This window comes from Papio anubis, chromosome 13 (assembly GCF_008728515.1).
Source record: "Papio anubis isolate 15944 chromosome 13, Panubis1.0, whole genome shotgun sequence".
Taxonomy (NCBI): domain Eukaryota; kingdom Metazoa; phylum Chordata; class Mammalia; order Primates; family Cercopithecidae; genus Papio; species Papio anubis.
In genome coordinates, this window is record NC_044988.1 from 66,934,190 (window position 1) to 66,949,219 (window position 15,030).

Genomic DNA, 15,030 nt, shown 5'->3' on the forward strand with positions numbered 1-15,030 from the left:
TGCTGCTGTGAACATCCGTGTACAAGTTTCTACGTGGATGTATATGATCATTTTAATCGGATATAGAACTTGGAGTGGAATTGCTGGGGAATATTTAACTCTATAACATTCTGAGGAACTGCCAGACTGTTTTCTAAAGTATCTGCACTATTTTACATTCCCACCAGCAGTATATGAGGGTTCCAATTTCTCCACATTTTTGCCAACACGTATCTTTTTGACTATAGCCATTCTGGTGGGTGAGAAGCGGTATCTCATGGTGGTTTCAATTTGCATTTCCCTAATGATTAATGATGTTGAGCATCTTTTGAGGTGTACATTGACCATCGGTATATCTTATTTAGATAATTATGTGTTCAAATCCTTTGTCCATTTTAAAATTGATTTATTTGCCTTTTTATTATTGAATTGTAAGTGTTCCTTATATATTCTACATATCACAGGGTTTTTAATTGTTTTCTTTATGCTTTCTCTATTTTCTAAATTTTCTACAATGATTATGAGGTACCTTGATGAGCAGAATGCATAACCAGTATGTACCAACATATATAAAAATGTAGAAATTGTCCTAATCAAATTTATGAATGACACAGAACTGGAAAAGATGACTAATGTGTCTTTCGACAAAATCAAGATCCATTCTTGGAGGAATGGAACAAAAAGCGAAATACAAATTCCTCACTTCAGTTAAAAAATGCTGTAAGGGTGTGGTATGGTTTGGCTGTGTCCCCATCCAAATTTCATATTGAACTGTAGTTCCCATAATCCCCACGCATCATGGGAGGAACCCGGTGGGAGGTAATTGAATCATGGGGACAGGTTTTACCCGGCTGTTCTTGTGCTAGTGAATACGTCTCATGAGATCTGATGGTTTTATAAAGGGCACTGGGGAAGTGTGCACACGTGGAAGAGTGCACAGGCTCTCTTGTCTGCCGCCATGTAAGAGGTGCCAATGCTCCTCCTTCACCTTCTGTCGTCATTGTGAGGCCTCCCAGCCATGTGAAACCGTGAGTCCATTGAACCTCTTTTATCTTTATAAATTACCCAGGCTCGGGTATTTCTTTAAAGCAATATGAGAACGGAGTAATACAGGGTATTTGAGGAAAGGGTCTCTTTCTGCATGTGTGGGAAGTGGCCTTAGATGACCTCTAGGACAATGTTCTACCTTCAGTGTCTATGATTTTCATGTTAGGTAAGGGTAGATTGCTCTTGAGAAGGGCTCATAAAATAATCTGATGGCCTTAGTGTCCTACAAACTAAGTGGGAACCAACAGTGTGACATGGCTTCTGAAAAGAGATGGGTGACCTGAGGTGACAAGAACAAAAGCAGTGCCCGAACCGAGGGAGGTGTTTGTTCCACTGTTTGGGGCTGCTGAAACCACATCTGGAGCTTGTGTTCAGTTCTAGACACCATCAGGGAATCAGAGAGCCATCAACCAGGCACGGTGGCTCACGCCTATAATCCCAGCACTTTGGGAGGCTGAGGCGGGCAGATCACAAGGTCAGGAGTTGGAGACCATCCTGGCCAGCATGGTGAAACTCCATCTCTACTAAAAATACAAAAATTAGCTGGGTGTGGTGGCGCACACCTGTAATCCCAGCTACTTGGGAGTTAAGAAACCCTATCACAAGAAGAAAGTGCAGATTCATGACCAGGCACTGCATCTCCAAAGGGCTCCCCTGGGACAGAGGGCATAGATGTGGTCTGCCAGGCCTTTATGTTCCCACTTACCTGGACATTCATAGCAGTCTGCCTGGGCAGGATTTCTTCTCCCCTCAGACCACAAGACCCAGGACTGCTCCACATCCTCCATCTCTCAGAAGCTAAAGACCGAAGCAGCAACAGGGTGAGAATCTGACCTGAGGTCCACACTGCAGAGATAAGAAGGTGCCAAAGTCTCAACTGGCTGGCAAACTCAGGATGCTGTGGAGTCCAAGCTGGCAATAAAAGCAAGTTGGGTGTTTGCCTTTAAAATGTATAGAAATTTATTTATATACACAAATAAATACATTGTACTCAATTTTTCTTTTTCCTCCTGTTTAAAAGTTCTCTTTTCACTTGAAAAAAACTTCAGGCCAGGCACGGTGGCTCATGCTTGTAATTCCAGCATTTTGGGAGGCTGAGGTGGGAGGATCCCTTGAGCCCAGAAGTTCAAGACCAGTTTGGGCAACACAGGGAGACCCTGTCTCTAGAAAAAAATACTGTAAAAATTAGCCAGGTGTGGTGGTGTGTGCCTGTAGTCCCAGCTACTCTTATTTGTTTTTACAATAAGAAAAACAACAGCACATGTGTGAGGCGAAGTAGCCTCTACCGGTAGTCCTCAGTGCTGGGGGACAACGCGGAGGGGAGGGGCAGCAGTGACAGGCTGCAGCAGGCCCAGTGAGGCCAAGTCTCCCACTTTGTTAAAGAGGAGTTAGAAATCTGGGTTTTAATGTGAAATCTTCCAATTTCTAAATGTTTACACCAATGTTTAAAAACACACAGGCAGCCAGGCACGGTGGCTCACGCCTATAATCCCAGCACTTTGGGAGGTTGAGGCAGGCAGATCACAAGGTCAGGAGTTGGAGACCATCCTGGCCAGCATGGTGAAACACCATCTCTACTAAAAATACAAAAATTAGCTAGGTGTGGTGGCGCACACCTGTAATCCCAGCTACTTGGGAGGCTAAGGCAGGAGAATCACTTGAACCAGGGAGGCAGAGGCTGCAATGAGCCAAGATTGTGCCACTGCACTCCAGCCTGGCAACAGAGTGTCAAACAAAACAAAACAAAACAAAACAAAACAAAACAAAACAAAACAAAAAAAACACCCAAAACCAAAACACATACAGGCTCGAAATCCCCTTTCGACAACTCCACTGAAGTCTTCTCAACTTGCTTACATATCCCTGGGATGTGGAGTTCACCCCCACGGGAGCAGCCTTCTGTATCTGTGGACTGCTCTGATCTATAGAAATGGATTCCTCAAATTAAATTGGGATCAATCTCTATAGTACAACTGCAAAACCACCCCTGACCCGCACAGCCTCTGCCAATAGTCCTCATCCTAGTGTCTAGGCCACTCCATTCATTCATTCATTCATTCACGCATTTACTCCTGGGGCTCGGTTGCACAGCATGGTTGAATCAAGTGGATCAAATGTGTTTGCTGCAACTCTGAGTCTCTTGGAACCTCCTTCCTACGTATGCCTGGGTACAGAGAAAGGCCCAGAGACACCCTAGTTCTCCTCCTAGTTCCCCTTCTGGGGAAAGGCTACCACAGGGAAGAAGTTTCGTTGGGCACTTTGTATGCCGCTTTCCTTCTGGGGAGCAGCCTGGCACGGTGAACAGCAAGCATGGGGTTTACCGGACTTGTGGTCTTGAGCAAGCCACTAATGTCCAGCCTAGGCCTGCCCACGTGTTCAGTAGTAGTGCTGACACAGAGAAGCGGAAGAAACATGGCTGGGTTTGAATCCAGCCTCAATCATCTTGAGCAATTTCATCCTTTCTAAAATTGGGATAAAACTGCCTACTCTCCAGGCCTGTTGTTTGGATTCAAAATTAGAAATAAAGTTGCACGTTGAATGTCCTGCTCAGCAGATGCCCAGGAAGAGGGGCAGTGATTGTCATTGTTACTGACAGCCACTAGAGGGCACCAAACTATCCTTTAATGAAGCGGCCTCGATTGTCCTGGCCACAAACGCAAGAAAGCCTTTATACCCCAGGCAGCAGGAGGTTCCCCAAGTATGTAGGTTACTCACACACACACTCCTTTTTTATTGGAAAGTTAGAAATTACACTACATGGCACCTTGGGGGTGAGGGTGACATTAACAAAAGCAGCTTGGAGTAGTGGAAAGGATACTCCAAAGGGGAAGGCTTGCAGGACATGGGTTCTTGCCCTGCCCTAGTCCTTGTGCTGTGTGACCTTGGACAAGTCACAGCCTGTGTCTGGACCCCCTCTTGTAGCCTGAGAGCGTTGAACCAGGAGATCTCTAAGGGATCATCCAACTGTCTATGATTAAGATTCTGGTACAGGCCGGGCGCGGTGGCTCAAGCCTGTAATCCCAGTACTTTGGGAGGCCGAGACGGGTGGATCACAAGGTCAGGAGATTGAGACCATCCTGGCTAACACGGTGAGACCCCGTCTCTACTAAAAAATACAAAAACTAGCCGGGCGAGGCGGCGGGCGTCTGTGTAGTCCCAGCTACTCAGGAGGCTGAGGCAGGAGAATGGCGTGAACCCGGGAGGCGGAGCTTGCAGTGAGCTGAGATCCGGCCACTGCACTCCAGTCTGGGCGACAAAGCGAGACTCTGTCTCAACAAAAAAAAAAAAAAAAAAAAAGATTCTGGTACAAATAAATGTCATGAGGCAGCAGGTCGGAGGACTACATGGGGGGGCATGGAATAAATGACCTCTGGATGCCCTCACTGGGGCTGGGACTTGATGATTTGTACACAGTCAAGGGAAGCCACATACAGGCTAATCTTGGCCTCACAAAGGAGTGTGGTTAGAGTTGTTGGGTGGTGGCGATGTTTTCCTGCAAGCACACACGATGTTTATCATCTTTGTACAGGTTGATGCTGAAGCCACGAAGACCACCCAGCCTGACAAAGAAAGGAATTCTTGTCTGCGGTTGACAGCCCTCAGGTTGACGGCTTTCCATTTGCCCCCGAGGCTGTCACTTGCAGAACAATGGCAACAAGCAGGGTGGCTCTCACCTGAGACTGGCGCTGCCGCCAGAGGAGGGGGCAGGCCAGAATGGAATGGGGTGGGTGGGTGTTACCTCTCCTCCCAGGATGGGAAGGTTGTAGGATAACTCCTGCCTACAGCGGACATGCTTGGAGAGTCTGTAGAGGATTATTTTCGTGTGGATGCTGTCTCATCCTGTAGATCAGAAAGCAAGAAGTAGTTAAGATGTTACTCCTTATTTAAAAAAATTATAATGAACTACGGATACACACAAAAACATAAATACATCTCAGAAGCATTATATTGAGCAAAATAGGCCATATATAAAAAGAGTATGGACTGTACAATTTCTATTTCTTCAAAGCAGGCAAAACTAAGCTACAGTGATAGAAATTAGGTCAATGGTTGTCTCCTTACGCAATGGGAGGGTTGACTACAAAGGCTGAGAAGGAACTTTCCAGGGGATGAAAACATTCTAGGTTTCGATTGAGTGATGACATAGATATATATACATTTGTAACTTATTGAACAATGAACTTAAAAATCAGTGCATTTTACCATTTGCAAATTATACCTCAATAACACTGATAAAAACTGCATTACCAAAAAACGTATAATGACTTCTCATTCTCAAAAGAAATACATGTTCATGCTAGAAGACTGAGAAAATCAGATTTAAAAAATAAAATAAAACAAGCCAGGCGCGATGGTTCATGCCTGTGATCTCAGCACTTTGGGAGACTGTGGGGGTAGGATTGCTTGAGTCTGGGAGTTCAAGACCAGCCTGGGCAACATGGCAAGACCCCCAACCCATCTCTACAAAAAATTTAAAAATCAGTCAGGTGCAATGGTGTGCACCTGTAGTCCCAGCTACTCAGGATGTTGAGGTAGGAGGACTGCTTGAGCCCAGGAGTTCCCAGCTGCAGTGAGCTGTGATCACACCACTGCACTCCAGCCTGGGTGACAGAGCTAGACACTGTCTTAAAAATAAACAAATAAATAAAAATAAAATAAAACAATTCATAATTTCATTACCCAGAGGTAAACATAGTTATCATTTTATATTGATAGTGACAGTCCTTTATTTTCACAAAAATGAGATTATAGTTTTATAGTCTGATTTATTTATTCATTGAATTGGCAATACATATACACAGTTAAATCTTCAGAAGGTACAAAATAGCTTAAAGCGAACTTGTCCATCCCACAGCCCATGGGCCACATACGGCCCAGGATAGCTTTGAATGTGGCCCAGCACAAATTGTAAACTTTCTTTAAACATTATGAAATGTTTTCTGCAATTTTTTAAAGCTCATCAGCTATCATTAGTGTTAATGTATTTTACGTGTGGCCCAAGACAATTCTTCCAGTGTGGCCCAGGGAAGCCAAAAGATTGGACACCCCTGACATGAAGTGAAATATAAATCTCTCTCCCATTCTCAATCTCCAGAAGCAATCACTTTCATCAATTGCTTATATATCCTCCTAAAGATATGTCATGTATTGAAAAGCCATATGTATGATGACCTTGAAGGGGAATAAGAGGAAGCACACTATACACAAATCTGTAGTTTTTAATATAACATGACAACACAAATATCTTTCAATGTCGTGAAAATGTTTCTATGTCATTTTTAAGCAGACTTTTGATTAAAGTAGAACATAAAAGCAGAAACATGCAAAAAACATAGGTGTAAATCTCACAGAAACATGCAAAAAATCATAGGTGTAAATCTTCACATACTGACTCTGCTTTTGTATTCACGACCAAGATAAACTACGAGAACATTACCAGCATCCCCCAAAATCTTTTGGACCCTCTCCAAGTTACTGTCACCTCTTGCCCAAAAGTAACATAATTCTGACTTCTGATTTCTAAAAATGGTCTTGTCTGGTTTTTAAACTCTATGGTAGAATTATACAGTATTTATTTTTGTCTATATTTTTTCACTCAACAGTATATGAATGAGATTCATGTTGTTGCATATAGCTATAGTTCATTCACTCATTGACATACGTAGTATTCTTTTGTATACATATATCACAATTTACTTATCCATTCTACTGTTGATGGACATCGGGGCTGTTTCCAGGTTTCAGCTATTTCAGCTGCTATGAACATTCTTTAGATGTCTTTTGGTGAACATAGGTATATACTTTTGTTACCTACCTGCTTGGGAGTGCAATTTCTAGACTACAATGTTCAGCTTTAGTGGAAAAAGCTGATAGTCTCCAAAGTGGTTGCAGCAGTGTATGAAAGTTCCGGTTGCTCTACATCTTTACCTAAAACATCAATGTTCATATCAACACAGCATTTCATTATATGGATACACCAAACTTCATTTTATCAGATTCCCAGAGATCAGGGATTCCTTGCCATAGACCTCTGGCACCCTGATAAAGCCGGAGGACTCTGTCTCAGAATGCAACATAGTAAAATGTGGGTTTTATTATTAACACACCTAAATCACAACATCTAGTAGCAGGTGTAATAACCAAGCAATTTGAAAATTTCAAAATGAGCATCAACATAAAAATATGTCTTTTGGCCTTTGTGCTGCTTCTCCAACACAAAATCATTTTCTTTGTTTATACATTTATTAGCAAAAGTCAATGCATATTCTTGACTTTTGCCAATTTTTTAATGGCCCATATATATTTAAATTTGTATGTAAGCACTCTTCATGTGTTATGGATATGAACCACCTCTGTGAAATGTTATGATTGTTTTCATTTGTCATTAGTTTTGCCATTTTGTGGTCTTTAGAAAGAATGGATGCCCTGTGTTTAGTGCGATGACAAAGATTGGCTAAATAAGTGATAAAGTGAATAGTGGAGTCTGTTTTATCCTTAGAACAGTCCTGGAAGTTAGACAGGTCCTAGGGCTCATTATCTCCATTTTACAGAGAAAAAACAGAGCCCCAGGAGGGTAACTGCTGAAATCATAAAGCCAGGACATGTTAGAGTTGCATCTCAACAGTCCTTAAGTCCTGACTCAAAGCCTTGAAAAACCCCTGTTCACCAGGGAAAGGAAGTCAAAGGTCCAGGGTGTGTACACAGACAGCCCTTGAAAGGAATGTGGGGTTTTGTGGTTTGGGTTTTTCCTCTCCTTTCTAAGCACGCTTCGCATGCCAGCAAAGGGTGTGCATTTGTGTGTTGGGGGGCAGGAGGGAGGTGCAGGGTTGCATGTCATTCCTCAGCCTTTTCATTAAGGAGGTCAAAGCATGGAGCTTGTGATGAAGCTCAAAAGTCCCTTCAGGCTTTCTGGTGGTGTGCACCTGTAGAACTCCTGCCAGGGAATGACTTGAATGAGACGCATCCCAACAATGAGAACTAGGCTTTGGGTCCGTGTAATATGACTCATTAAATGGTTTATTGTGACCCATATATGAGCTTCAAATTTATAAAATGCCCCCTTTGTTTTGTATGTATGTATGTATGTATATGCATGTATTATGTATTTTGAGATGAAGAGTCACTCTTTTTGCCCAGGCTGGAGTGCAATGGCACAGTCTCAGCTCATTGCAACCTCTGCCTCCAGGGTTCAAGTGATTCTCCTGCCTCAGCTTCCCGAGTAGCTGGGACTATAGGTGCATGGTTAATGTTTTGTATTTTTAGTAGAGACAGGGTTTTACCATGTTGACCAGGCTGGTCTTGAACTCCTCACCTCAGGTGATCCACCCGCCTCAGCCTCTCAAAGTGCTGGGATTACAGGCATGAGCCACTGCACTCAGCAAAATACCCGCTTTGTGACAACAGAGATAGACAAACTCTGCTTCATGGCCTCAAAACTAAAATTGAAAAGATTTTGTAAAGCCTTTATATGCCTATGACATGGCATATCCCAATGAGAAATCTTCTTTGTGGAAGATTTCTATTTTATTTTATTTTATTTCATTTCATTTTTGAGGCAAGGTTTTGGTCTGTTACCTGGGCTGGAGTCCAGTGGGGATGATCTTAGCTCACTGCATCCTTAAACTCCTGAGCTCAAGTGATCCTCCCACCTCAGCCTCCCAAGTAGCTGGGACTACAGGCCTGCATGAGCCACCATATCCAGCTAATTTTCTTGATATTTTGTAGAGACAGGGTCTCTGTATCTTTCCCAGGTGGGTCTCAAACTCCTGGGCTCAAGCAATTCTCCCACTGTGGCTTCCCAAATTGCTTGGAGTGTGAGTCACCATGCCCAGCCTAAGATTTTTAAAAATGACTTTCTGGACAAATGTTATGGGCACATGCTATACATTGTGCACTCCTTTTGGAGAGTCACAGTGAAAATCAATATACTTGAGGCTCCAAAAAGCCATGCAAAGATGAGCCTGTTGAATACCTGGATGTAGGGTTTACCTGACATCTCTGACCACTGAACCTCTTCTCAGGTAACATCTAAGACCTCTTACCAAATGATGGTCCCATGGAATTTAATTTTGGTTACCACTGCTCTAGAACATACATTTCTATTATATATGTTTGCTAGTAACAATTGCAATATTTTAAAATATTAATACATCCCTCCATTAATTCCAATTTATGACTTTGAGAAATGTTGACAATGTTTTTGAGCCTAAATAGATACAGGTTAAATCCTGAGGCTGAACACGGTGGCTCATGCCTGTAATCCTAGCACTTTGGGAAGCCAAGAGGGGAGGATTACTTGAGCCTAGGAGTTCAAGACGAGCTGGACAACATAGCAAGACCCCATCTCCACACACACAAAAATTAGCTTGTGGTTCCAGCTACGTGGGAGGCTGAAGCAGGAGGATAATTTGAGCCCATGAGGTGGAGGCTGCAGAGAGTCAGGTTAGTGACACTGCACTCCAACCTGGGCAACAGGGATAGACCCTGTCTCAAAAAAACAAAAAACAGAAAGAAATATTCTAGTAAAACAAACCCCAAGAGGTTGCCCACATTCTTTTAAACATGTGCTGTGCTTTTAAATGTATCAAATATTCCTTACTATAAGTGTGCTATTGTCTAGGCGTGGTGGCTCACGCCTGTAATCCCAGCACTTTGGAAGGCCGAGACAGGCAGATCATGAGGTCAGGAGTTCAAGGCCTGCCTGGCTAACATGGTGAAACCCCGTCTCTACTAAAAACAAAAAAAAATTAACTGGGCATGGTGGCGCATTCCTGTAATCCCAGCTACTCGAGAGGCTGAGGCAGGAGAATTGCTTGAACCAGGACCCAGGAGGCAGAGGTTGCAGTGAGCCAAGATTACACCACTGCACTCCAGCCTGGGCTACAGAGCAAGACTTCATCTAAAAAAAAAAAAAAATGCACTATTTTCAGAAGTGAATTTTTTTATCATACAGATATTTTAATGTGTAAGAAATTGATCATAATATACTTTCACTGTGCTGTACCTTTTCAGTGACTCAGACTTGGTATCTTTATTAATATTCATAGAACATCTTACTTTCAGATGCTTTAGTATTATTAATAGTATCATTAATTTTTATTGAAATGGTATATGTAATTCTCATAAAAATACATAAATGAATTATCCCTTTGGGGCCTTAAAATATTTCTGAATAGAATATTTTTTTCATATAACAGCAATTCATGAACACTTTTAGGTTTTTAGAAAACATAGAAAAGCAGTAAAAGTTGATTATCTATTATCTCAAATACAATCACTATTAACATTTTCATCAAGTCTTTTCTTCTATGTATATACAGATTTTACGTAGTTAAAATCTGAGCCCTCCGTTTAACAAGAGTATTAGCATTTGTTTTTATATTCAATAAGTGTATAAATGAAGAAAACAATTTTAAGTAAGACTTTCTGCCTTCCAAGAGATGGTGGTGGTTTCAAATACTTGGGGCCCAGAAGGAAGAATGAAGATGTTCCTTCTAGAACATAGAGGACGATTCAGCTGTTCTGAATGATGGCCCTGAGAGTCAGCTAATCCCCTCCCGCAGCTAAGTCCACCTGGGTCCCCCTGCAAGCTCTTCCCACCCCAGGTGCTGGGACCACCTCTTCCCTCAATCAAACATACATCAAAGGACCAAGATTAGGAAGGATGGGTGATTTTGACCTTTCTATAACAGAAAATCCAGATAAATGGTCTTCTCGGAACCACCAAGTTTTGCTTTTCTTTTTCTCTCAAGTTGGTAATAACATGAACAATGACACATTACCTTAGAGCTCGAACTGATGGTCGAATAGATAATCTAATGTGGGCCTGATGAGACCCTTTTACAGATAAGGTAGTTGAGACTCAGGGAACTTCAGTGACCGGGCCAGGATTCCCTTTTGGCTGGTAAGTGACAGCTCAGAATCCAAGCTGTTGTCTTTGGAGTCCAGATCATCTCTGGACTTTCCCCATTCTGTGAAGACCTGCACCCTTTCTTTCAGGCAGGCATAAGACACTGTGTAAAATGTCAAACAAAAGTTCAGCTATCTTTGGCTGTGTGAAGATGGAAGATATTTCAATCCAACAGAATTAATAGGCTTATTTTGAAATCCTTCTAATTCCTCAGTCAACTCATCTGAGCCCTAGCTCTGGGCCCTCGATTGCTGGGTTTTCAGCTGTGGCTGACAGGTGCATACTTTCTGAGCAGAAAACACGCAAGGCTGGGAAGTGGCGTGGTTTTCATAATAGCCACAGGTGTTCCAATCTGCCTTTCTGCTTCACGCTTTTTATACTTCACCAGACAGCAAAAACATGTTGATGAAGACTGGTTTGCCCTTCTGAGGTTGTACATGACTGGAAGGATTTGTTAGGTAAGGCAACTTACATTTTCCTGCTGTGTTTCCCCTGGGAAAATAGGACTCTCAGAGACAGTGCCAAAACTTTGAATCTGGACGTTCTGGCCTAAAGCTGAGTAAGGAAAGGTTAAAAAACAACAACAAAAAAATTGGGGTGAAATACAAAGTGCATGCTAACCAAGCCAAGTGTGAGATTAGAGTTGCAATTTGCTGGTAACAGCTTGAGCATAGAGAGAAACAAAATTGTATGTTTCTTTTTTTCCCTCCCCCTCCCCCTCTCCCTCCCCCTCTCCCTCCCCCTCTCCCTCCCCCTCCTCCTTCTCCTCCTCCTCCCCCCTCCCCCTCCACCTCCGCCTCCACCACCTCCGCCTCCTCCTCCTCCTCCTTAGACAGGCTCTTGCTCTGTCACCCAGGCTGGAGTGCAGCGGCGTGATCTTGGCTCACTGCAACCTCCACCTCCTGGGTTCATGTGATTCTCTTATCTCGGCCTCCCAAGTAGCTGGGATTACAGGCACCCACCACCACACCCAGCTAATTTTTGTATTTTTAGTAGAGATGGGATTTCACCATGTTGGCCAGGCTGATCTTGAACTCCTGACCTCAAGTGATCTGGCCTTTTTGACTTCCTAAACAAAATTCACCATTAAATGCATGCCCTTTGCCAATCGACATCATTACAAATGAAGAGATTCCCAAGTCAAAGGCTAATAGGGCCCCAAATTGAACCTCTCAACCTTCTCTTTTAATTCCTCAAATTTTCCCAAAAGACTGGGCTGGAAGACATGCCCTTTCCCAGTCTGGGTCTCAATTTCCTTGTCTGTAGAATGAGAGTTTGAACACATGACCACTAAGGATACTTCCAGTGCAGTTTCTATTCTTTTTATGTCAATTCAGCTTAAGAATCAGTACTGGGCTGGGTGCTGTGGCTCACGCCCATAATCCCAGTACTTTAGGAAGCTGAGGGAAGAGGATCACTTGAAACCAGGAGTTCAAGACCAACCTGGGCAACAAAGCAGGACCCTGTCTCAAAAGAAAAGAAAAAAAGAAAGAAAGAAAAGAGGAAAGGAAAGAGGAAAGGAAGGAAGAACTGAACACTGAGCACATATCCTCCCACAGGCCTTGCTCCTGGCTCTGACAGTGCCTAAGATGAACATTTCCTGCCTGCAAGAGCCCTCCGGTCACCAGGGGAGAAGGAGGCCAGTGGAGAGGCTTGCACTACAGAGCCATGCCTGGCAGATTGTGCAGGACATGTGGTGCACTGAGGAAGTTGTGGAAGTAGAGATTCTGCCTGAATAAAAAGACGAAGAAAGGCATCATGGAGGAAGTGGCATTGAGCTGGGCCTTAAGGATGAGAAGGATGTAAACACGTGTTGAGGAAGAAAAGGGATTCTAGCCAGGGGAAGAGCATGAGCAAGGCAGGGAAGCAGGGAAGAGCAAGGTAAGTCTATGTTATTATGAGATGAACTCGCTAGAAACTTAGGGCCTGAGCAGGGAGGGAAGCCATGAAAGAGTAGGAGGCCTTGAACGCCAAGGCAAGGGGTGTGTAAGGCATTTGGTTAGTACTAGAAGCCACTGAAGGCCTGGAAAAAAGGGAGGTAACGTCATCAGAACTGTGCTTGAGGGGTATTAATCCGGGAAAATGTGCACATTTGTTTTCCTGAAGGCCTCCCAGGTGGCAAACGAAGGAACTGAGATTAGAAGACACATCCGGCTGACTCCCAAGCTTAAGCACATAACCCTTCAAGAAGGTCACAGAGGCTGGGCGCGGTGGCTCACGCCTGCAATCCCAACACTGTGGAAGGCCAAAGCGGGTGGATCACCTGAGGTCAGGAGTTTGAGACCAGCCTGGCCAACATGGTGAAACCCCATCTCAACTAAAAATACAAAAAAAAATAGCCAGGCGTGGTGGCATGCACCTGTAATCCCAGCTACTTGGGAGGCTTAGACAGAAGAATCGCCTGAACCCAGGAGGTGGAGGTTGCACTGAGCCAAGATTGTGCCACTGCACTCCAGCCTGGGCAATGGAGCGAGACTCTGCTTTAAAAAAAAAAAAAAAAAAAAAAAAAAAAAAGGCCAGAGAAATGCTATAGATGAGATTCAAACCGACAATTGCTGTTTTTAGCCACAAGTGTCCCACCCAAAGGAATATACTGAGAGAGACAAAATAACATCAAACAGGGAAGGGGTGGAGATTCACCTGCTAATTTCTAGTGTAGTGGGTTGGATGGTGGCCCCAAAAGCTGCGTTCACATCCTAATCCCTGCTACCTGTAACTATGACCTTATATAGTAAAAGAGTGATTATTCCCTTATATGACAAAGATGTGGTGAAGGATCTTGAGAAGCAGAACTTATTGTGGATTCCGTGGGTGGTCTTATAAGCAATCACATATGACTTTATAAGACAGACACACAGAGAAGAGGAGGAAGAAGCAATGTGACCACAGAGGTTGGAGTGATGTGGCCACAAGCCAAGGAATGCCTGAGGCCATCAGAAGCTGGAAGAGGCAGGGGATGGACTCTCCCCTAGAGCCTCAGAAGGGAGTAGGGCCCTCTTGACACCTTGATTTCAGACTTCTGACCTCTAGAACTGCGAGAGAATACATTTCTGTAGTTTTAAGCTACCCAGGCTGTGGCAATTGGTTATAGTTGCCACCAGAAACCAATATACTAGATTGCCTTTTGTTAAATTTAATTAATTCCAGACTGGGAAACATGGCAAAGCCTTGTCTCTACAAAAAATACAAAAAATTAGCCAGGTATGGTGGCATGCCCCCGTAGTTCCAGCTACTTGGGAGGCTGAGGTGGGAGGATCTCCTGAACCCAGGAGATCGAGGCTGCAGTGAGCCCTGATCACTGCATGGGTGACAGAGTGAGATCCTTTCTCAAAAAACAAATCAAATAAAAATTCATTCATTGATTTGAATAGGTAATACATGCATATGGTTCAAAACGTTACCAGTGTAAAGGATAAACGCTGAAGAAGGGATCTCCCTCCTTTCCATGCCCAGGAACCACATAGTTTTCCACCCCAGAGGTATCCAAACATCACTTGTTCAAGATGACTATTCAATCTTTTGCGTGTGACTACAGAATTTTGCAAAGTATCTCAAAATAATCTGGAAGGTAGAATGTGGTCATGGGGTAATTAATGGAAAGAGACCTTGTCCTTGCAGACAGGCAGACCTGGGTTCAAATTCCACCCCAGTTGCAATACATAGAGACTGTCTTGGCAGGCTCGCCAAGCTCAGAGGGGCTTAGCTTTCTCCACTGTAAAATGGGGATGATGAGGTTTGCCATCTCTAGGACTGCTGTGAGGAGTACATGAGATGACTTGGGTGCCACTCACAGCAGGTGACAGTTTGCAGCTGTCCAGGGAATTCCCATCTTCTGAATTCACGTCTCTGCTGCCCATGTGGCCTGTGGAGGCTACTTCTCAGCTCAGGCGTTTCTCCGCTTGGACTCAGTCAGCATGCTCTTTGCTCACATGCTTAAGAGACACGGCTGCATTCTTGCCATTCCGGGGTTATTTCTGACTGGTTGCCTGTGGTATCTTTTTCAGGTGTTGATAGAAATCAAGGTTACATAACATCAATAAGCCAACTTTGGAACCCCTAAAGAGAGAGGGGTGAGCATCCTGAGGGAAGCAGAT

At 43.7% G+C, this 15,030-nt stretch overlaps 1 protein-coding gene across 1 annotated transcript in view; it reads right to left on the minus strand.

Moving 5' to 3' along the window:
• Positions 1 to 11,563, minus strand: part of XPA (XPA, DNA damage recognition and repair factor) — a 44,312-nt gene extending 32,749 nt beyond the window's left edge. The window contains exons 1-4 of the mRNA XM_017949715.3: positions 10,809 to 11,563; positions 6,842 to 6,954; positions 4,766 to 4,866; positions 1,733 to 1,872 (exon numbers count right to left, since the gene is read on the minus strand). Of these exons, the coding sequence (XP_017805204.1) occupies positions 1,733 to 1,814 (82 nt within the window). The 5' untranslated portion in view covers positions 1,815 to 1,872; positions 4,766 to 4,866; positions 6,842 to 6,954; positions 10,809 to 11,563. The remainder of the gene's footprint in view (positions 1 to 1,732; positions 1,873 to 4,765; positions 4,867 to 6,841; positions 6,955 to 10,808) is intronic.
• Positions 11,564 to 15,030: the final 3,467 nt, after the last annotated feature.